Below are 24,308 nucleotides of genomic sequence, written 5' to 3' on the forward strand. Positions count from 1 at the left end.
TGTTTTGAATATTAAAAAAAGAGGTCCAATTCTCTTTTGGCCCTAGTTCTCCTCGGGATCTCATGAGTGTACTTCATTCTGCATTCCCGTTACCCGTATTCAGCCGACAGCGGGCCAAAGCCTGCTATTGGAGACGTCACTCAGCCAGTCAAGGATCTGGAGAGATGATTACTTTAATGTCAGGATACACGCAGATGCTTAGACCGGTAGCTGGCTCTCTGCTCACTGAAGACTAAGAAATTGGCAATCTGATCGCTCAGTTCTCGGTATAGAGGTGGCAGGGGATTGATGCTGCATCCACCAAGGTGAGTATGAATATTTTTTTTTTTTTTTTCAAACCCTGCACTTCTCTTTTAATTAGATAGCAGTTTCAGTTGGTGGTGTTCACATGCAATTGAGTTTCACTTTAAGAATATATGGATAGTTTGAAGCCCTTTGGAACCAAAGCCAAATTATATTGCCATTTTCTGCAAGAGTCATTCCCCATACAAGGGACAGTTTTCAGGGAATGAGGTCTAAAGCAGAACTGTTGCCTGACTCTGTGTGTGCATCTAGGGAGGGTTTCGGTGTACTGAGTAATAAAACCAAGCTTAGGTGTAAAGATGGTTATATCTTCGGGGCAGTACTTTCTTTATTCTGTACACAAAAAAGTTACTGTGGGTAGTTTAAGATATGTTTCTAGTATTTGTATCTGGATGGCAACCAATACAAAATGTATGACTTGCAGGCTAGCACAGCTCAGCTTTAGAGCATCTTGAAAATGGTACTCCTGGAATTATTCATTAGATTTTTTTTTTTGCAAACTTACATTAGTCCAGTTTGGCTTGATTCAAGTATCCATATGTGCTATTTGAAGGGCTGCTGGGAATGGTGGCATTCACTGTAGTAGTTTGCACTACATACAGTGATAGTCATGATCTTCCAGGTGCTGCTCCAGCAGCTATCCCTCTAAACACTGAACACAGGGTTGCTTGCTCAAATCACGGTCATTCATCGAATGCCTTGTATTTTTTTTTTTTGGTGGAGATAATGACATCATCCACCCCTACTTTCTTAACCTATGAGAAAACACCTTGGCCCGGATTCACAGACAATTTATGCCAACGTATCTGTTGATACGCCGCGTAAGTTGTAGGATGCGCCGTCGTATCTATGCGCTGTATTCAGGAAACCAGATACGCCTGAATTTCAGCTTGATCCGACCGACGTAGTAATCTAATTCAGGTATTATGCTCACCCATTCTGTCGGACTTTTAAAGAAACTGCATATGGCGCCTCGTTAACATCAAAGGCAGTACCGATCATTCATTAGAGAACATACACCTGATGGGAGCCAGACCCATCGGGTTGCTGTGGAGCTGCTGGACCCCGTTTTCACTTATGGGATATGTGGGGTCAGAGTCTAAAAATGATTTATATAGTAATAATTAATAAAAATAAATTAGAATAGTTTAACATAGAACGACTCAACTAGTTATTAATAAATATAAAAAAACCTACTGTTTTAGTAGATGACATTCCACATGAATGATCACCAAGATAAGTGGATGGATATATGGGGCTTGAGGCCAATGGAGGACTGGGGCCAACAAGTGCTCGCGCTCTGAGGATGTTAAGGAGTAATAGTAATAATAAAGTATAATATAAAAAAATGTAAAGTTCATAGTATGAAAGTGGCCAGATAATGAATGGTAATATACTATTTTAAATGGTATTCGTAATTATTGGCATTGCTATTTAGTATGGTGTAGCTTACTGCATCTCCCTGAATAGGGAGTATTGTTATGTAAAGCACAGGTGCAAGTGATGCAAAATAAATTGCTTATCATAATGGGTCAGTGTTTGGGTTAATAAGGGTAACCGGTCATTTTGCATGACAATGTCCATGTTAAATATATGGGTCAAGTAAGAACAGACAAATCTGTCACCATCTCCCAGTTGATGAAGGATCTACTGCAGGTGCATGGCCTTCCACAGAATTCAGACTCAAAAGGGGTTGATTTACTAAAACTTGAGAGTGAAAAATCTGGTGGGGCTGTGCATGGTAGCCAATCTGCTTCTAACTTCAGCATATTCAATACTATGCACTAGACACTTTTACAAACATTTGCTGCTACAAAGACTTAATTAGAAATATCTAGTGCTTGAGCAGTACACTAAAAAATAATCTTACTGATTGCCCTGAAATATTCCTCTTGCACAATCTCATGAACAGTAATTATTTACTTCTTTGCTGTGTTCTATTTTTGTATATTTATGTTTAATTAGTATGTAGCACCATAGTCCTGCGAGATACGAAATTTCATTCTGCCGTGTGTAGTAGAGTGACAATAAAGCTTGACCTGACTAAAAAGAAAAAAATAACTAAACCCTGGAAGCTGATTTCTACCCAGAGCTACACTAGATTTTGCACTCTCCAGTTTTAGTAAACCCTAAATTAGGGTAGGTGTAATTTTTTCCTTGGGGGTCTTTAGGTGGTCAGATAGTTGGGAAAATATGGGAGACCATGAATGGTATATGATTTGTCAAAAATATAATTTTAACCATAAATCGGCTTACAAATAACTTGTGACTGCAGGCTGTATGCGGCATTTACAGTGTAGACTATCCAGAGTAGCAGATTCTCTGCTGAGCCTTGCTGATCATTATACAGTGTGAGAAAGCGTTTAACAACTTTGTAGCGTCTTTCATGTTGGATATAAATGTTACTGGTGCCCCCACTACATTTATGGGTGCATTTTGTTAATCTGACAGATTGGATCACAAGCAGCATTAACATGTGTCCGGCCAATACAATTATGAAGTCAGGTGAGAGTTTTCTGTAATGTGGCAGTAGTACACTGCTAAACACCCACTGGGCACTGTGTGCTAAGAAAAAAAAACGACATTCTTGATGCTGTATTTGTCATGCTCAATACAGTCACTGTGGTTTAAACTCCAGTGACAGGATTCAGAGTCCTGTCAAATGTAGAGGAAAAGCTTCACTTCATGTGTGGAAATTCCATGGAGTTTCCTTTAGAAAACACTCTTTAATTTCAACAACATTTTGTTCTGACAGATGCAATGCAAAACTTGCATATCATGAACCTGTTGGGCATTTTACACTTTTAAAAGGAAGCATTCTGCTTGAGAACAGACACCATAAGGTGAATTTTGACACCATGGTTTTTGAGAAACAATGCTTCTGTGTATCCCTTCCCACCATATCCTAACTGCTTTCACTTCTTTGTTTTTTTGGGTTACGTCTTTGCCATTTGGTGAAAGCCTATGCATAACTTAGCTGTTGTAGGTGGCAGTGCCATGCTTTGTTATAGCGCATTGCACAATTTCGTTTTTTTTTTTACTTGATTGAAGTGTCACAAAATAACACTGCGTTTAACTTTATGCACTGCAGTTTATTGTGTGCATTTCTACGCAGCATACAACACCACACTTGTACGGTGTGAACATCTGCCCTTGTATTGATCTACGTGGATCAATGCAGTTCAAGGGAAATGCTGTAGTGTGAATGAGCACTTAAAGTATTTTTTCCCATCTTTCCAGGTGCCCTATAACGTTAGCTGTGACTTCAAACAGGGTGCACCCACCCTGTTGGTGCACAGCCACCAAACGAGCTAGGAAGAAGATGGCTGCTTTGCTAGTAAGTGCCTGTCTGTAAGTCTAAGCACTTGTCTGAGGCAAGCATCGGCACACATGATGCAGAGAGAGGTAAGGTTGACATATCTACTTTGTCCCATCAGAAACTGAGTACTGTAAAAAAAATTAAATAAAAATAATACTACTTCTTAAAGTATAAAATAGCTGTCAGGTTCAGTTTAAATGTATTTTTGAGCAGATATAGGGAACATCTAAAGAATGGTTACTCCACCTGCCATAGAGGTACAAGTAAGAAGACTGTAGAAGCCTGGATGTTGTATAGTAGATTCTATGATATGACAATGAAACAGTTTAAAGAGTGAATTTTTACAGAAAAGAGGCAATGAATTTGTACTTTTTTATAAATGGATATATTTACGATAAATCTGCTACATTTTAATTGATAAATATCCAGATTCACCCCTTACTTATTAACATAGTGCAAAGATGTGCAGTAACCTGTACCAGCTAGAAATGTTTCAACAGATAAGTCTAAGCAGATATATTAAAACAGTTTTTGATTGGCTGATATGGGTTACAGCAATCACTCAACCTTACACCATGTTATATACAGTAAGTCCAATTTTTTGTTTCCTAGCATACTGGCTCATTTTCTGTATTCCTTATTGCTCTACACTCACAACCTTGTAGTAATAGCCATAGCGAAGGTTATATAGATATATATATCGCTGATTTGTGTAACACACACAGACACAACATGTACTTTGGTCACGCAAAAGATGAGAGACAGGAGGCTGCTCTGGGTTTTGGCTTTGAAGTAGTAGTAATAAGGATGCTAAACACTCATATCCGTTTGTGGGTGTGTTAGAATGGTCAAGGCCTTACACCTTGCCATTGACCAGGACTAAATGCCAACCAGGACATAAATGGTTTATATAGCATGTTAGTCTAATGCCCAAAGTCCTGCACACCTTGGTGAATTAGCGCTGTTTCTCCCATGTTCATTGAGTTAAAGAAACTTTCTGCATTCAGATTGCCTTTGTCCCAGTAATTTCATGCTTCGTAAAGTGATTCTCTGCTATTTGCACTGCCCATGAGGCCTGAGATGCTGTGAAGAGTGCTTCCATGCATCACTGAAATAAGAAAGATTTTAAACATCTCCAATCCTCTGGAAAAACATCACACATTTGCCCTTTAAATAAACAAGGCAGTATGGTGGAGTCTCCATTTCTGGTAGGATGAAATCCCCTGAAAAAGAAGGGGCAGTACTGAGCAGGGCAAAGCTGATGAGGCTCTGAGCCAGCTGCTGGGCCTATGTGTATGAAAGGGTCCAGCATACTGATTACTAAAGCCGATCTTCAGTGACCCCCTGCAAAGTAAGTTCGGCTAACACATTGTCCAAATAGTTGGGATCTGGATATCCATGCCCAGTAAGGTTCGATCCAAATTCAGTCTTATGATGAATTTCATTCCATACCACTGTATTAGATTCTCCTGTCGTACTGGAGGTACCAATGGAAAATATCAGACGACGGTCCCATGCTGCTACCAGCATGCGTAATACCTGTAAATCAAAGCATAAATCAGAGCATATTTTAAAATACAAGCAGACCTAAGATAAATGTTAAGCCTTGCAGACATCTGGAAGGTTTTTAATGACCAAAACAGTTCCTACAGGATAAAATACATACAGAGACTTTGAAAGCTAACATGACTGACTACTAGATACCAAGTCAAACTCTGCTTTTTATTTTAAGTTGTTAGTTTTGACTTTTGAATGTCTTAAATGACCTCCCTCTCTACTTTTTAAAACTTGCTTCCTTTGTCTACATGCTCTGGCTCCAGACCTTTGGATTACACTCTGACCTTATGATTTCTAACAAGCCTGTTGCAACTTTAGGCCGGGTTCACACCTATGCGAATTGAGTGCGGCTTAAACCGCATCCAATTCGCAGAGCATTTCTAAATACATTGTTTTCAATGAGGCTGGTTCACATATGTGCGATGCATTCGCACTGCGCATCGCCGAAAAAACGTGTGCGTTTTCTAGGCATTGCGGTGCGGCTCAGGTGCGAATTCAGGCCCATTATCTTCTATGGGCACGCATCTGATTCGCAGATGTGTTAATTTCTCTTCAGGATTTCTCTCATTCACCTCAATACACTTCCCCCCTCCCCTCTCCCAGGTCTCCAAATTCACAGCTAAAACGGAGATGATCTGCTGAACAGTTCTCTTATCTCTCTGCAGAGATAAGAGAGCTGAAATTCGCACCGCACAAGTGTAAATCCAGCCTTTAAGTAGATTTAAACCCAAGAACAAAAATGCAACATCTTGCCGCTTACCAGTTTGTCAATATGGTGGCAAAGTACATTTTCTGCATATACAGAAAAAATACCTGTTGATCCTGTCAGAAATCCAATGCCCTTATAATTTCCTGTGTACTGTACAAAAATCCCAATAGGCATCAGCCTTCCTAGCTATATTCGGTGTACTACAGAATGCCCCCTCTATGTAATGGAGATGAGAAGAGAGGGAGGTGCTCTTCTATAGACACAGTAGCGTGGGTAAATGTTGTCAACCTAGGACAGGAAGTGCGTTACTGGCAGCATAATCAGGAGAAAATATAGGAAAAGGAAAACAAAAACAAATCCAGCCACCACAGTTAAGGCATGGTAAGCTGCAATATGCAGTATAAAATGTTTGTTCTTGGATTGTACTGAAAGAACCTAGGATGGTACTACTGACTTCCTTTTTAATATGCTAGTCTGCTTTCTGGCTCTAGCCTGAGTACTTTTACTCACTGACTTAGAATAAGCATACAGATAGTAAAGACCAGACAAAATCAGAACACCTTAATTCAGTGGAACTATTCTGTGAAGAGCACTAAACTATAGACCTAATTGGCACTGACTTATTTATTACACTACATAACCCAATGTACTCTTTTCAATATGTCGGGGTTGTTCACACTTTTTCATTAATCACCTTAACTTTTTAAACTTGATTAAAAAGATCAATGTAAAATGTTAGTTTTCTTTGAAAAATAAAATTCTATTCTCTTTATTATGTCTTAAAGTGTTACTAAAACCAGGACCCTGCATTCACTATATCTGGTTCCCCACAGTACACAGAAGATGGAAATGCAATAGTTTTATTAAATATAAACTGCTAAATACCTTTTTTTTCCCATCAACATTTAGAGCATTCTTGTGACTTGTATCAGTATCTGCTTAAAGCTTGTAGGAGGAGTTTTTATTCCCCCCTGACCCTCTGTTAGGACAGTGCTGATCAAATGCACTATCCCAGGACAAAAAAATGTACTCTCCTGCATGACAAACCAAACTGAGCATGTGTAGCCTGACTCTCTGATGCAATGTTCTACCAGTAGATAGGTTGGAGTTAGTTAAAGAAGAGGAGAATCAGAGAAACAGAATCACACAGCCTTTTATACACAATGCAGAGGATTAACCCCATAGGTTCCACAGTGAGTATAACAAGCATGCTTTACTGCCTATACAGACTGATTTACTGTTGTGGGTTTAGTAACGCTTTAAAAGAGAAGTATAGCCAAAGCTTTTTTGCTCATACTTATGTGGGTCACAGGAGTGCATTTGTTTTAAGTGCTAAAGCCTGCTGTTGGCTGATGTCACAGAAGCGGTATGGGCTTTAGAAGCACTCTGCCACTAATGTTGGGCTCCATCCAGATGTCCTGCACAGCCTGGCACTTCCGTAAATGCTGACAGTCGCCGCTCTCTGCTCAGTGAAGATTGACAACTGAGTGATCAGTGGTCATGTGATCACTCAGTACTTGGGCTTAGAGGCTGTGGGGGACAGCTGCAGCAGGTAGGTGAGAACGATTATTTTTTATTTATTTATTGCTATGCCCACACTTTGTTTACTAAAGATCAGATCACATTTTAGATCTTATTCATACAGAAATCCTGAAACATTACACATTTCTCATACTTGTTTATCCTCAGTATGTGCTGCATGAAGGTCATCATATGACATGCATTTTGCAGAGATGACTATATTGCAGGCTTTTTCTTTTTTTTTTTTTTTGCTATATTAGGTTTTGTTTTTATACATCCATCACCATGGCACTCACCTTTCTCCCTTTATCATTATCTGGCAAGTAACAGTGACGTGGAAATCCTCTGGCTGTGAACTTCCGTCCTGGGTTAGGATGCTCAGGCCCCTAAAAATAGAGATATTTAATGAGAAAAACAAATCATGGCCCGGGAAAATTCAATGACGTTCCAAATCTTATGGCAATCAAATCCCACTTTACAAAGGACATAATGCAAAAGTTTAACTTGCTTGGAGGTCTTTAAATGTTTTTTTTTTATTATTATTATTATTTAATGAATATTATACCATCATGTCCATGTCTACAAATTATATGTCCAGCTCCAGTGAAAATCTTTTTTTTTTTTGTAAGAGTGGGGAAGGGACAAAACACATTCTTAGATTTTTTTTTTTCCCATTATGGAAATTTCCTCTCATTCGTGTCAGGGCAGAAAGTCATGGAAAATCTCTCCAGTAGTGGACACTGACTGGAGTAAAACACATTTCAGTAAATGGGGAGGAGTTAAAAACCTATGTCCGATTATTATTACTATTTCTGTACTGTAGACAACCTCTTCCTTTTATTCTCATCCTGCTGTCACAGGGATAGGAAGTGAGGTGAAATCTCCCCAGTGGTGTAATGGACAGCAATAAATACTTGTTAGAAGCATGTACTCGTCCCAAGTCTATACAAAAATGACTGGTGTTGGGCTTAAAAATGCCGCCCCATACAGTAATATAAAATGTTAACGTGAAAAAGCATCACATGCTGTATCCCTGGCATAATTATTTCTGCTGTGTGTTTAGCAGAAATATAGCAAGTTATACATATATAAACCATACCTAGAAAAGCAATGCCTACAGTAATTTTCTGGAACTTAACATTCAATCTGTAAAATGCATTAGATATTGAGAAGAAATGTGAAAATGCAAGAGTAAATGGATCATTCAAACTGGCGTTGCTTTTTATTTCAAATTTATCATGTTAAGTCATGGCTAGTACCTGCATTCCACTGGGGATATCATACACTATGCGAATAGTTTTACACTCTTGGTATCCTGGGAGGGAGTGAGGAATGACATGAAACTCCATTTTCCCTGGAGGCTGTGTACCTGTTTTCTCTCCATAGATTGCTTTGCAGGTGGGACACTGCAAGCTGCCATCCTGCAAAGATAATTTTTATAAATATAAAGAAGATCCAACAAGTCTTATTCCATGATAACATGTAGTGGAACATAAGCCTTCAAGCTACCTCTATTCTTCAGAGACATGTAAAGACCCATTGCATTATATGGAAACAGGAAGTGATGATGTCTACACTTTTTTTACTCTATGGAAGCTTGTTATGATCATCACGAGTAAACTGACAGAATTACTAATGTTTTTGAACAGCAACAAAGATGTTTTTTATGGTCATACTACAACCTACCTTGTTACCATTATTATACATGGCCACCAGGCACAGAACATGGTACATATGGGTACACCTTCCCAGTTTTCCAACCAGGTCTGAGCGAATCCCTTTGTGAGTCAGGACACCCTCATACCCAGAGGCAGTGACCAGACGCTCCATGCAGATGGTACAGTCCTAAAAAGCCAAAAGAAAACCTTCAAATAGAGTTCTGTCCTTCACCCCACCACATAATGTCAAATTAAATTTACCCTTGCATACTTTCTGATGTAAAAGTTATATATGACAGCTGCCTTGCCAATCTGTGTGAATAGCATAACCAAGCAACTTTGCTTTTACCATTCATCTTACAACACTGATATTTAGAGTGGAATTATAGTCCTCCCACTGTATGTGTCCTGTACATTAATCCCTTCACCACCATTTCCCTATGTGCATGACCTGTATGTGCTGTATCTAGTGCATCATTACTAAGCTCCATGTTTAAACCTCCTCAATACCAGTATTTATCTTCATTACTGAAAATAGTGGGAAGAAATTAGACTTGGTGTGTCTAGTGTTCATACTGTCCTGACATTTTTAATGTAGCAGAAAGTAAGAGATACATTTTTTAAGAATGTTCAGTTTTTGTTTTTATAGTCAAAAATAAAGAAATAAATAAAAAAAATAAAGTGGGGACTAAATACCACCAAACAAAACTTCTGTATCATGAAAAGATTTGAAATTCATGTGTTGCATGACCGAATAATTGTCAGTGAAAGTGTCACAGCACAGAAAAACACCCAGGTAATGAAGGGTATTACAGAATGGTATTCAAGTGGTTTCTACCTGCTGTGCTGACAACATGCATTATATTCTGACCGTGTTAGGGCCTACCTGGCTGGATAAAAACGGAAAGCTTAGGAGGGGCCTAATACTACAAAGCTGGTAGTAAATGTAAAGGAGATTGTATTAAGATTGCATCATTTATACTGTATTTTCTGGCCAAAACAGCTTTAATGGCCTAGTTAGGCTTACCTCATCTGGTGGAGACTTCACTTTCTGTATGTATCTTCGCACTACCTCCTCCGGATTCTTACCTATCAATGTAAAAAAAAAAAATTCAGTTAAAGTATGTTTGGCAGCAGTAATTTCTCTGGAGAGATCTGACAATCTCCCTGCAGAGTCATAAAGACCTGTAGCTTTGCAGTCAGGAAAGCTCCTGTTCCCTGCTGCTTGGGGAGCTATACCTAGGGTTGCCACCTTTTCTTCATGTCAAACCCGAACAACGAGGCACGGCAATTTTTTTTATAGTGTAAACTATACATATATTTTGCTGTTAAATAACATTTCTAATCATATGAAGTTAATAACAAGAGTCCCCCTTTACATCAGAGTCCAAAGAGTTCCCCTTTTACATCTGAACTCGCAGAGTTCCCTTTTACTGTAAGGGGGGACTCTGCAAACTCTGATGTAAGGGAGAACTCTGGGGACTCTAATATAAGGGATGCTTTGGGAACCCTGATTGAAGGGGGAACACTGAGAACTCTGATGTAAGAGGAAACAGTGTGACCTCTGGTGTAAAGGGGAACTCTGATGTAAGGGGTGTATACAAAAGAAGGGGCAGCGCTAAACAGAAAGTCCATATATGAATATTGTAAACACCATCCATGGAATCTTCAGTGTGCACAATGAACATGCAAAACTCCTTGTGCAATGTGAGAAAACCTCCACCACAAGTTCAATAGGCCGCTCACCTCACACAATGGACCCTGCTGTGAAAGGGTCAATATAGCAGTCCCCTAGGGGTATAATGGATGATAATGGGTCCGAATCCTTGCAGCATGGATGGCAGGTATCACAAGCGAAGATGTCTCAATCAAGTATATGGCATGTAATGATAAATGATACTAACATAGTGCTCTCCGTGATCACAAAAACATTTAATAAAAAACAAAGATGCACTTACAATAAAAGTGCCAGCATGATGTGCGAATCGGAATGTAAACAATGGGCAATGGCCGCGGGTGACGTCACTGCGCTGGTCGCTCCGTACGCATTACATCCCTGTGGGCGGGGACTTCATCAGTGGATGTGGATGCGAGGTGACGCCCGCTCTTAAATAACAGAGCCAAAGGTAACTATAGAAACCGGACGCGGCAACATGTGACACCGCGCCGGGACTAAGGTACAACCTCGCAAGGTTTACGACGGTATCAGACGTAGCATCATGTGACACCATGCCGAGGCACAAATAAACACTTGCGATACCTCCAGTGATATCTCCCGGCTGGTCACCTTAGTAACCAAACAGGGCATGGACATCCATACACCGGAAGTACAACAGAGTGACCCCGGCTCAGAAAAATAATACATAAAAACCCATAATCGCTCAACGAAAAGCACGTTTATAAATTAAGAACAATTGGTTAAATATAATGCATGTCAAAAACCAATAGGGATAAAAAGGTGCAGACATATAAAATTGCCAACTGTTCCTCATAAAAACATATCTATATAGATATATAAAAAACACATATTATTATAATTTAACAATGGATATGTATTCAATCAGAAAAGATCTATATCTAAAATAGATAGCACATGACAGCATCCTCGACCATCGTAAAAATACATTAAAGTGACTATACAATGTAAAACCAGCGATCTGTTATAAAACAATTAATGACAAAATCAACATTGAGCCCTCCAGGGCATAATACATGAGTCTCGTGTATCCAATAAGATTCTCTTTTGCTTAACTGGCCTATAAAGTTACCACCCCTCCAATGTTTAGAGACTCTCTCGATACCCCAGAATTTTAACCCCCTGGGGTTTTGACAATGAAATAATTTGAAATTACGTGACACGTTATAGGTTTTGAGACCTTTTTTAATATTGTTCATGTGTTCCGCCACACGAACATGTAATGGTCTCGAAGTCCTGCCTATATATTGGATTTTGCATTCGCACTCCAACATATAAACAACATATAAACAACACCTGTGGTGTCACAAGTGATTAATTTCTCTATGTCATACTCCCTATTGGTGGCAGTGGCCAAAAACAATTTACGTTTTTTTAACATTCTCTCTAGAGTTCTTACAGGGAACGCACCGTCCGCATGCGTAAAACCCTCCCAAAATAGAGAATAACCTATTCTCTGAGGGGATAGCTGGGTTGAAAACACTAGACGGTCCCGAAGAGACGGGGTCTTTTTGTATATAAACTGTGGTTTGGATGGTACAACAGGACCAAACACTTTATCCTGTTTAAGTATCGACCAATTTTTTTCTACAATCTGTTCAAATTTTTTATATTGAGCATTGTAGTCAAGTGCCATCCTGAAGTTATGTTCATTCGTTTTAGCAGTATCAACACGATCTGAGACCAAAATATGTCTATCCAATTCCTTAATCTTACTCGCTTCTCCTTCCAGTTGATTCTTATCGTACCCTTTTTGCTCGAACCTAGTAACAAGTACCTGTGACTGAGACTGAAAATCTTCATCAGTGGTACAATTACGTCGTAACCTTATAAACTGCCCCCTGGGGATGTTGCACAACCAAGAACGATGGTGACAACTCCCCAGGGGGATATACGAGTTACGGTCAGTCGGCTTGAAGTAATTGACTAGCTTGAAATGGTCCAAATCCTTCTTGATGACCAAATCAAGGAAAACCACTTTTTCATAGTCAATGTGCCACGTAAGGGAGATATTATTATCATTGGTATTAAGAAGATCAATACAAGTCTGAAGGGTCAACATATCACCATTCCAAATTAAGATAAGATCGTTGATATATCGGCGATAACATATCACATGTCACATGTTGCCGCGTCCGGTTTCTATAGTTACCTTTGGCTCTGTTATTTAAGAGCGGGCGTCACCTCGCATCCACATCCGCTGATGAAGTCCCCGCCCACAGGGACATAACTTGTACGGAGCGACCAGCGCAGTGACGTCACCCGCGGCCATTGTTTACATTCTGATTCGCACATCACTGGCTGAGTGCCTTTTATTGTGAGTGCATCTTTGTTTTTTTTTATTAAATGTTTTTGTGATCACGGAGAGCACTATGTTAGTAATATTTATCATTACATGCCATATACTTGATTGAGACATCATCGCTTGTGATACCTGCCATCCATGCTGCAAGGATTCGGACCCATTATCATCCATTATACCCTTAGGGGACTGCTATATTGACCCTTTCACAGCAGGGTCCATTGTGTGAGGTGAGCGGCCTATTGAACTTGTGGTGGAGGTTTTCTCACATTGCACGAGGAGTTTTGCATGTTCATTGTGCACACTAAAGATTCCACGGATGGTGTTTACAATATTCATATATGGACTTTCTGTTTAGCGCTGCACCACCTTTTGTATATTTATTTTAAGGGATTTGAGAATTGACCCTGGTGTTCAGCAGCTTTTACTTGGGTTTTGCATTTTGCGCTGATTTACCTTCTTTATATATCTTTGATGTAAGGGGAGCTCTGAGAACCCTGATTTACCTCTCAGGCCTGGTACACACGATAGGATTCGTTGGCATGTACTCACCATCGGATCCAAATCTGAGCGGAATTCAATCGCGGTGACTTGTCGCGCCGTGCCGTGATGATGACGCGGCGACCTGCGCGACGCTGTCATATAAGAAAATCCACGCATGCGTCGAATCATTACGACGCATGCGAGGGACGGGTTCGGATGGATCGATCCGGTGAGTCTGTACAGACCACCGGATCGATCCGCTGGAGCCGATTCCAGCGGATAGATTTGTTAGCATGCTAACAAATTTTTATCTGCTGGAAATCGGAAATATCCGCGGATAAATATCCGCTGGAACGTACACACCAGGGGATCTATCCACTGAAACCGATCCGCTGAGATTTTTCAGCGGATGGATCCTCTCGTGTGTACGGGGCCTGAGAGGCAGGAAAGAGAAAGGGGAGACTTCAGTCACAGACAGGGATGGGTGGTGAGCTCACTCACCCCTTGGCAGTCAGCAACTCTCATCCAGATGTATCTGAGGCTGCTGGACTTCAAATTTCCGGCCCCAACTTTCCATTTATGAGGCACAGCGCTGGGTATTGGAGTGTGGCCAGACACAGAGAAGTAGGGGTGGGAGGAAGAGGTGCAGATCGAGCCCTCTCTCCTCTCCTGTCTGTGTGTTTGGGGGGGTTGTTAGTTTCGGCTTTAGAGTGTAACAGACACTCTTAGCTTAGACAACTGCTGGAAAGCCATAGTCCAGTCTAAATAATGTGTCTTGGTTTCAGACAGTCTGAAACCTGGACACATGATTCTAAACCCGAACTGTCCAGGTGAATCCTGGACAGGTGGCGACCCTAGCTATACCTCTGATTTAGTAGAGAGACCTCTGCTTCCACACTCAGAACAAGGGTCCTTATCTGCAGCATGGTGACAACAGATATTTCTACTGTGGCTGAAAAAATTGTAAGACTGTGCACACCTTCTGAAGCACCTTTGGTATATTTAGCTGATGTAAACTAAAAGTTCACTTGCCCTATAAATCAGTACAATGACGGGTTTATAGTGCTGTACTATTTGTATTAAGGGGAACTGTACTGATATATGTACTATATATGGTGCTTGAAATTGCCACCATCCCCTTTTGTAATGTAAATACAATTTCTTTGGCTGTCATTCTGGTCCAGTGGCTTTAGTACATTCTAAATCACTGACTGAGAACAAGTATGTAGATAAAAAATCCTGACTGCTGATTTGCAGTCTTGTTCCAGGTCAGTATCGATGCCAAAAAGCCAGGCAACTATCATTTTTATATTTATATTGCGTTTTTACAGAAATCAGCAGTAGCCAGTTTCATATCTCAATCAGTTCAGGTATGCTTTAAATGAAATATAAGTTACGTAAAACAACTGGATATAAAGCCTGTAGTACATATAATGCCTAATCAGCAGTGTGGTGCTTTCAGACACAAATTCTTTGGTCCTTTTATACACTAATTTGTTAAAGTATTTTTTAAATCTGTGTTTCAAAAGAAGAAATCCTCTTTGCGATGTTGAGTTTAAGTATAGGTAATCCTCAAGATAGATTAGGAACCATCCCTAAAGAGCTTGCCAAATGTTTTTGAAGCTTGCATCAAACTTTAGAAGCCAGTAAACCTATAGAAGAAAAAAGCAGTCTGATGTGGTTCCAGTTCATCTCCCCAAAAGACTAGGCATAATGGGCTGTTACAGAACATCGGTCTTCTCTGCAAAGCTCACGCTTGCTACACTGAGAATAAATGATCATAATAATAGTGCGCAAACAGTAGAAAATCTTGCTGTATTACTCAATGTCTGTAAAATACACTCTGCCACCTGAGCGGAATGTATGGAGGTTTAGGTGACCAATACAGACATCTGTATAATGATCATTGAAAATCTGTCTGTACACTGAAATTTTGTATAAGTATACACTACTGACAAGTAATTACCAACAAATTGCATCCCAAACAATGTAGTTTCCATGTAACAGCTTCAACTTTTCTGGGAAGTCTGTCCACAAGGTTTAGGAGTGTGTCTATGGGAATGTTTGGCCCTTCTTCCAAAAGCGCATTTGTGAGATCAGGTGCTGATGTTGGACAAGAAGGCCGGTCAAGTTCCTCCACCCCAAACTTGCTTAACTATGTCTTTATTGACCTTGCTTTGTGCACTGGTGCACAGTTATGTTGGAACAGGAAGGGGCCATCCCCAAACTGTTCCCACAAAGTTTGGAACATGAAATTGGCGATAATGTCTTGGTATGCTGATGCCTTAAGAGTTCCCTTCACTGGAAGGGGCCAAGCCCAACCTTTGAAAAACAACCTCACACCATAATCCCCCTCAACCAAATGATTTGGACTAGTGCACAAAGCAAGGTCCATAAAGACATGGAATAGCGATTTTTGGAGTGGAGGAACTTGACTGGCCTGCACAGAGTCCTGATCTCAACCCGATAGAATGCCTTTGGGATGAAGAACAGCGGAGACTGCGAGCCAGGCCTTCTTGTCCAACATCAGTGTCTGACCTCACAAATGCGCTTCTGGAAGAATGGTCATTCCCATAGACACACTTCTAAACCTTGTGGGCAGCCTTCCCAGAAGAGTTAAAGCTGTTATAGCTGCAAAGGGCCAACTTAGTATCGAACCCTATGGACTAGGACTGGGATGCCATTAAAGTTTATGTTTATGTGTAAAGGCAGGTGTCACAATACTGAAATATAGTGTATGTATGCATTGTAAGAAATATAAAATGAACACTTGCTTATTACCTGATTATATTACTGCTATTACTTTTATTAATTTCCCTTCTTTAAAATGTTCTCTATATTTACATGTAGTCTGTAAGCAGCAAGCTGTCCAACTGAAGTAACAGTGCCAAGAGTTAGAACAAACTACTGTATAAGGGCCCATTTAGACTTAGGCACTGAGATAGTGTTTGGGAAAAATGTGAATTTTTTTACTGCCCGTTACTGCAGAGCACATACTGTTCAGTTTGAATAGCACCACACCACAGTACGCCATTAATTTGGCATGGCACCCAATGCACATAAACAGTAGCAGGCAATGCTGCCACACGGTAGCACACCACAACTCACATGATGTGGTACACTGCTTTAAAAAAAAAGGTCATGCACCTTTTTTTTAGTTTATTGCTGTGTACTGGTAGCCCATTCAAAATGAACTTTGCTGCCTAACCACAATGTACTTTATTGTGCAAAATAATGTACAGTAGCACACCGCAACAGACTGCACAGTTCTAAATCCAGCCTATCCCTGTTCACAACTGACCACAGTAAATCCTCTTTTTTAGGGATTGTTAAATTTTGACCCAGCCCCTGTCAATTTCCTGGACAGTTTGGTCTGCATGTGTGGAGAATAATCTAAATATACTGAATACTATCATTACATACTGTAAATAAAGAAGAAGTGTTGGATAGCAAAAAACAAACAATCATACTTGCCTATACTGTATGGCTGCATCATAGGTCCAATGCTGCAGTTGTCCCCGTCAGCTCTAAGCCCAAGAACTGAGTGATGTCTTGACTGCTGATCACTCAGTTTTCAGTCTTCCATGAGAGCAGCTGGTTAAGGCTCTAAGGCCGGCCAACCACAGGTTGCAGGAAACGAATTTGCACAATTCCCCCATCAACACAGACAGTGCTGACAGGTGAATCAGCAATTGTCTTCACCAGGCGGGAGTGGGCAGGGGGAGCCGTCCCCGCAAGGAGAAGATAGTGATTATCGCTAGCAGCTATAGCAGCCGTTTGCGATAATCTAAGCAAACCCCGGCACGCTGGTTGTACCCAGGTTGATCAATCGATCAACTTGGTACATTAAGCCTGCCCATTAATGTTTTGAGATCGACAGACCTGGTCGAGATTCGAACCGCATATGGCCGGCCTTAGCGGCACACCGAGAGGCTGGGCCAGCTGCCGATCAGGCATCTTTGTGGATCCCAACATTATTGTCAGGATTCTCTGTGATGTCAGCCGAGCTTACAGAGGGCTTTAGCTCACTGTTGGTTGAATCTGGGTTAAAGGAGAGCAGCAATAAGTACACTCCTGAGACCCACAAATGTAGTATGAACAAGAAACCTTTGGCTATACTTCTTTTCATCTGCATACAGTTAAGCCAGTCATAGATGGTTCAAGACTTGAAACATGCTGATTGCACCCAAGTTGATCGATAGATCAATGCGAGTACAACCAGCCTATTGGATTTTTCATGCGATTATTATCAGCGGCTATAGCCACTTGCAATAATCACTGTGCGTTCTCTCGGCCAGGAGAGCTTCCCCCACCCCCCACTGGGAAAACACAATGGCTCTGTGTGAGGGATTCATCAACACTGACTGTGTTGATGGGGGAAATAAGTGATTTTTCTTTCCTGTAAACTTTTTTTTTTAACGACAAAGCTCTCAACAAACACAAATCAATAACCCGTTTTTAACTTTTTAGAAAGGTGAAAATAAAAAAGGTAGTGCAGCTCAGCTTGGCCAATATGCTGACATTGCTGACAGCAGGGGCGGACTGACCATTAAGTCACTCGGGCACTGCCCGAGGGCCCCATGCCACTAGGGGGCCCCATCAGGGTTGCCAGGCTCAGTAAAACCAGGGACAGTATGTAAAAATCTATGTTTTTTTCAGATCTGTCCCGGATATGTCCGAAACCGACATGCTTTTGATGTGAAAATCCGGAGATTTTAGCTGCCCCGCCTCTGCACTGCCTCCTGGCCATCTATAAGCCCAGGGGCCCCATAATCTTCTATTGCCCGGGGGCCCCATGAGTTGTCAGTCCGCCCCTGGCTGACAGATATTACAATTGCAGAACAAAGAAACACTACTATTTAGTGTACTGTGGTAACTAAGGATATTGAATTCACTTCAATTCAACAAAACACAACTACCCTCCACTTACATTGTACAGAGTACTTATTGGCTCTCTAAATAGTGTAATATCATATAACAGTGTATCAATATAAGAGAATGCTACCGCAAAATAAAAGAAATAATAAAAAGTGGGAGCGGGGCATAACCTTACATGTGTGCTATTACATTGGCATGAAATAACCAAGTCCTGCCAGGCCAATGTGAATTATGCTCTTGCTGTGAGTGGAGTATGCAGAGAAAGGCAAAAAAAAATGCGCCATTATGTCCACCTTTAGAGCCCTTTCACACTGCCAGCACCCGAAAAAAGCTGGTAAAGTGCCGCTAAAACTAGCGGCGCTTTACCAGCATTTTTCTAGCGCTAGCATGTCGCTTTTAACCGCTAGTGACCGAAAAAAGGGTTAAAGGCACCCATAAAGCGCCGCTGCTAAGGCGCTTTGCAGGCGCTGCCCATTGATTTCAATGGGAAGGGGCGCTTTAGGAGTACTGTTTTTGATGCCCTGCCAGCGCAGCGGCTCAGTGTAAAAACACTCAGGCTTTCACATTGGGAGTTGCAGATGAGGCTTCACTGTCTTGGTTTATTTTCTGACCGTTTGTTTTATTGGTGAATATAATTTTGTCATATAGAGGAGGTAGATTCTAAAGTGACTCTAAACTCTGGTGTGAAAACCCAGTAACTTAGGAGCAAAGGGCCAGATCCTCAAAAGAGATACGACGGAGTAACTGCTGTTACGCCGTCGTATCCCTGTTCCTAACTATGGAACTGATCCACAGAATCAGTTTCCCATAGTTAGGCAGAAGATCGGCATGTGTAAGGGACTTACACTGCCGGATCTTAGGATGCAGTACCGCATCCGCCGCTGGGGGCATTTCGCGTCGAAATGCCGCCTCGGGTATGCAAATTAGCACTTACGGAGATCCACAAAGCTTTTCAGCTTCGTTTTTTCTCCGTAAGTTTTAGTTTGCAAACGCAAAATTAGGGCTGCTTTTACAAAGTGTAAACTGTTTACACCATGTAAAAGCAGACCCTTCTGTCCAGCGACGCGATTTTTTTTTTGTTTTGAATTTTTTTTTTCGCGCCGTATCTTTTTTTTTTTCCCGACGCAACTTTATTGACCCGTCGCAATCCACAAAGCTCGGCGTAGCGTAATTTCGCGCTATGCACGTTGGGAAAATGACGTCACGAGCATGCGCAGTACGGCCGGCGCGGGAGCGCGCCTAATTTAAAATGGGAATCGCCCCCATGAAAAGAGGAACGCCTTGCGCCGGCGGAATTTAAGTTACACAGCCAAAAATTTCTAGGTAAGTGCTTTGTGGATCGGGCACTTAGGTAGAAATTTTAAGGCAGTGTAACTTAAATGGGAAAAATTAAGTTACGCCGGATCTTTGTGGATTACCCCCAAAGATCTTACCAATAAGCCCTTAAGAGATAAAAAATAAAATGTCAGGTGGTTTGATTCTCCGGTAATAATGGAAATATCCATTTTGGGTGGACTGGCTCTTTAAATCAGATACAAAATGGGATTTTATTGTCTATATACTTTATTGTATTATTCATCCATGAGCCCCCTGGCCTGCACCTTTATATGTTTTAATATATTACTTACTTTTTTTGAGATGCTTCTTTTTAGTTTTTCTGCAGATGCCACTGATACCACTGACAGGTTTGATATCCTCTTTGCTGACAGGAGGTGGGTGCAGGATGGGTTTAGGGGCTCTGGTTAAGCAAACAGGTAATCCGGCTGCGCACATCAGAATTCCAGTCATTCCTGTGAAAATGTAGAAAGACTTAAATGTAGAAAAACGTTTAACAATTTATTCACATACATGAGCTATAGTTTTTTTTTTTTTTTTTTTTATCGTTCTTTATATTTCACAGGAGATACATCTATTACCTTACATATTTTTTTATATAGTACATTTCGCATCCCATTTCTTTGATTATTCCCAATTATTAGACATCTATCTCGCCTCTAAGCCTCATTAACAATAGGTTACATTCCCTTATTTCCTAGGAATATACTTCCATAAAAGACAGGATAGGGTATCCCTCTTTCTATTAAATATCTTTATCCTTTAATTTCCATAGCCTTCCTAAAATCTCCCTTGTAGTTTTATATTTTCCCCACCCACCTCCCTCCCAAAGCAAACCCTAAAAAAAAAAAAGCAATAGTTTTTTATGCCTTCATGTTCAATGCAATTACCATCGACTTGTTTTTACCAGGAAATACTCCTTTTTTGTATTTTGTACACGCCTGCAGGACAGGTGGATGAACATTTCACTCCTTAGCCTTTTCTCGCATCTTATTTTTTTTGTGTAGAAAAAGTACACAATACCTTTGTGCATGGAAGCAGTTTTACCTTTAGAATTTTTTCTTTTTTTGTCCATCTATTCATGAAATATACAGCTCTGCCATACAGCACAGTCAAGTCCTGTAAGCGCAGGAGACCAACGTTTTCCTAAAACTAAAGCTGCCCTTTCAACTTTTTGTAATGTGCCTCTTTCCCCCTTCATATAACACTGTCACCGGTCACAAAGGCATCAGTGACCAGTGGGAGAACATTAACCCATTCTTGTTGCACTTTACTGACCAACATTGTTAATGAATTAACCCTTTCACCCAGTCCAGGAATTAACCAGTTAAGTTTACAGGAAAGAGAGTCGGGGGGATGAGAGAGAGAGAAGGGGTGAGGAAGAGGGGGTGAGAGAGAGGTGGGGGGAGAGAAAGAGAGAGGGAGGGTGAGGGAGAGAAGGGATAGAGAGGGGGTGAGGGAGAGAGAGGGTTGAGTGTGAGAGGGGCTGAAGAGAGAGGGGGAGAGGGTTGAGTGTGAGGGGGGCTGAAAAGAGAGGGGGTGAGGGAGGGAGAGGGTTGAGTGTGAGGGGGCTGAAGAGAGAGGGGGTGAGGGAGAGGGGGTAAGAGAGAGGGGGTGAGAAAGAGGGGGGTGAGGGAGAGAAGGGATTGAGTGTGAGGGGGGCTGAAGAGAGAGGGGGGTGAGGGAGATAGAGGGTTGAGTGTGAGGGGGGTGAAAGAGAGGGGGTTGAGTGTGAGGGGGGCTGAAGAGAGGGGGTGAGGGAGAGAGAGGGTTGAGTGTGAGGGGGGCTGAAGAGAGAGGGGGTGAGGGAAAGAGAGGGAGCTGAGTGTGAGGGGGGCTGAAGAGAGAGGGGGTGAGGGAGAGAGAGAGGGTTGAGTGTGAGGGGGGCTGAAGAGAGAGGGGGTGAAAGAGAGGGAGCTGAGTGTGAGAGGGGCTGAAGAGAGAGGGGGTGAGGGAGAGAAAGAGTTGAGTGTGAGGGGGGCTGAAGAGAGAGGGGGTGAAAGAGAGGGGGGTTGAGTGTGAGGGGGGCTTAAGAGAGAGGGGGTGAAAGAGAGGGGGGTTGAGTGTGAGGGGGGCTTAAGAGAGAGGGAGCCGAGTGTGAGGGGGGCTGAAGAGAGAGGGGGTGAAAGAGAGGGGGGTTGAGTGTGAGGGGGGCTTAAGAGAGAGGGGGGTTGAGTTTGAGGGGGGCTGAAGAGAGAGGGGTGAAAGAGAGGGGGGTTGAGTGTGAGGGGGGCTGAAGAGAGAGGGATCGCTTTATTTTGTTTTGGTTGCATTTCATGCATTTCTTTTTTTTCTATGAAGTGTGCTTGCACTGTGATAAAACAGCAACATAATATGCCATTACTGCACAGGACTACACTATAGTATTCTATAAATAGTAGTGCTACATCTACAACAACATTACCTAATACTGTATAATATTAGGCAGGAATCACATTTTAGGCTCACTGTCACTTGTAATATCTGAATATCTTATTTGTAATTTAACTGAAATAGTCCCCAGTGTAACAAAGCGCCCTACACCATGGCTCATTGGACACAATATTTTGTCATTTACAGGGACACTGTTCTAGAGATGCCTACCCAATGCTTCTTGTTGATACAATGCTTAATCTGATAATTGAAGGAAATGATCTAACATTTTTTTTTAGGCATGCTGCAACTAAATGCTCAATTTGTAAGTATATTTCTGCATTATGTCTGTGTTTTCACTTCAAACCATGTATACAGCAATGCTCTACTGACCTGCCAGAGCTGGATGCACAGGGCCTGTTCCATTTAGATTCTTCACGGGCAGAGCTGGCACCCTGATAATAAAACAGACAGCCAGTGTAAGTGAGCAGCATACAGATATCACCATTGCACCATGTCTGTGTAAAATTATGTATGTCTGCTTCTGTGTCTTCAGATTGGCTTTGAATGATAATCCATCCATCAGCATCAGTTTCATACATGATATACCATTTAATTTCATAAACTTGTAATACATGCACAAAGAGAGACTGTAAACAAGTATTTATTACAATTGTCCGTGTTGTTACAAATCATATCAATTTGATGTGTTTTCCCAAACTTTTTTTCCTTTTATTCCTACACTAAAACGAAGAATTACAATTATTTTCTCTTTTTTGTCATGTAAATATTAAATATTTTATATGAATGTTTTGTATCTCCCTTTTCACCCAGCAGATGGAGTTATAGTCTCCTTTATAGGTTTGCTGGAATAGTCTATCAAAACAAAAAAAACAAAAAAAGCGATTTGTTTACAGGGCTCAGTGTAAAACACCAGTCCCCCTCCACCACCTCTTTCTGTGTACAGATGGCTCTGTTTTAAAGTGTCAATAAGAGAGAGAAAGCCTGTAGGAAAACAGATTCTGTTGTGCACTTGTTTCAGAAAAACAATAATACTTTATAAATCTTGTGTCCCGGGTGCACATTTATTAGTCAAAATAAATCTAAAACATCAGTTTCAGAGCCGGTTCACACTGGGGCGACCTGTGATCCGACTTCAAGTCGCCCCAAGTTGCCCTAAGTCGCGCGGTCGAGAAAATGAATGGAAGTGAATGGGAGCCGTCTTAATACACACTACTGAAGTCGCTCCGACTTCAGAAAAGGTTCCTGTACTACTTCAATCCGACTTGTAGGCAACTTGTACCCATTGATTTCAATGGAAGTCGCCTCAGAAGTGCGGATCACTGTCTTAACTGAAGCAACAATACAGGAAGATAACATACATTTCTCAGGCAAATCCCCCCTCCCCCTCCCTCCCACAGAGCTGATTGTTGTTTGATTGGCCACTGGAAAACCTCCTGTCCTGGAGGCAACTTGGAGTTGCCTTGTACTGTTCTGGATGGAACTTGAAGTTGCCTTGTAAGTTGCCTGGAAAAGTTTTCCCAAAAAGCTCCCAAGACTGTTGTCGTTTCTCTTTAAAGCAAATATATCATGATAGAAAAATGGGAGCTGCCATTGCTGTTTTGTTTTTTAAACCTGCTTTATCATAGTTTTCATGCTCATCATGTGGCTTCTCTAATTGGTGAATCACTGACCTGAAACATGCAAGTCAGGACTTCTGACTGTGTAGTTGTTTCAGGCCACTGAAGTGTAACCCCTGTCACTGGAGACCAGGCAAATGCTGGAGTTTATTATGAAAAGAGCTGTCACAACATAAAACTCTCATAGTTTCCAGTCCAACAGGATATTTCACATAACATGAACACATTTCTAATTTACAGAAACCGGACATAACAGAAGTAAACTATACATAAGTGGTGGGGTGGCCACTCACCTTCCATGCAATGTTATCTTCATGCTGATTAGACTAAGAGCAGGTATGGACTGATGAGGCTTTCCAGCAGATCTGGGAAATCTGAGCTATATACATATATATTTATACCTATGTGTGACCACTGAGCCCTCCCAGGTGTGACATCACACAATGCGTAAAGCAAGCATCCTGACAAAGACACCACCTGCTCACCCCATTGATAAACAAGGATTATGAGAGATTAAGGGCTAAACTCTGTATGCCAGACACGTAAGGGATACAC

The 24,308-nt window shown here is 41.3% G+C and overlaps 1 protein-coding gene across 1 annotated transcript in view; it reads right to left on the reverse strand.

Moving 5' to 3' along the window:
* Positions 1-318: 318 nt before the first annotated feature.
* DTX1 (deltex E3 ubiquitin ligase 1) overlaps positions 319-24,308 on the reverse strand; it is a 115,026-nt gene continuing 91,036 nt past the window's right edge. The window contains exons 4-10 of the mRNA XM_040351931.1: positions 22,507-22,568; positions 20,055-20,216; positions 10,095-10,156; positions 9,096-9,254; positions 8,669-8,830; positions 7,706-7,795; positions 319-5,161 (exon numbers count right to left, since the gene is read on the reverse strand). Coding sequence (XP_040207865.1) covers positions 4,943-5,161; positions 7,706-7,795; positions 8,669-8,830; positions 9,096-9,254; positions 10,095-10,156; positions 20,055-20,216; positions 22,507-22,568 — 916 coding nt within the window. The 3' untranslated portion in view covers positions 319-4,942. The remainder of the gene's footprint in view (positions 5,162-7,705; positions 7,796-8,668; positions 8,831-9,095; positions 9,255-10,094; positions 10,157-20,054; positions 20,217-22,506; positions 22,569-24,308) is intronic.

The sequence above is a fragment of the Rana temporaria genome, chromosome 1 (genome assembly GCF_905171775.1).
Source record: "Rana temporaria chromosome 1, aRanTem1.1, whole genome shotgun sequence".
Taxonomy (NCBI): domain Eukaryota; kingdom Metazoa; phylum Chordata; class Amphibia; order Anura; family Ranidae; genus Rana; species Rana temporaria.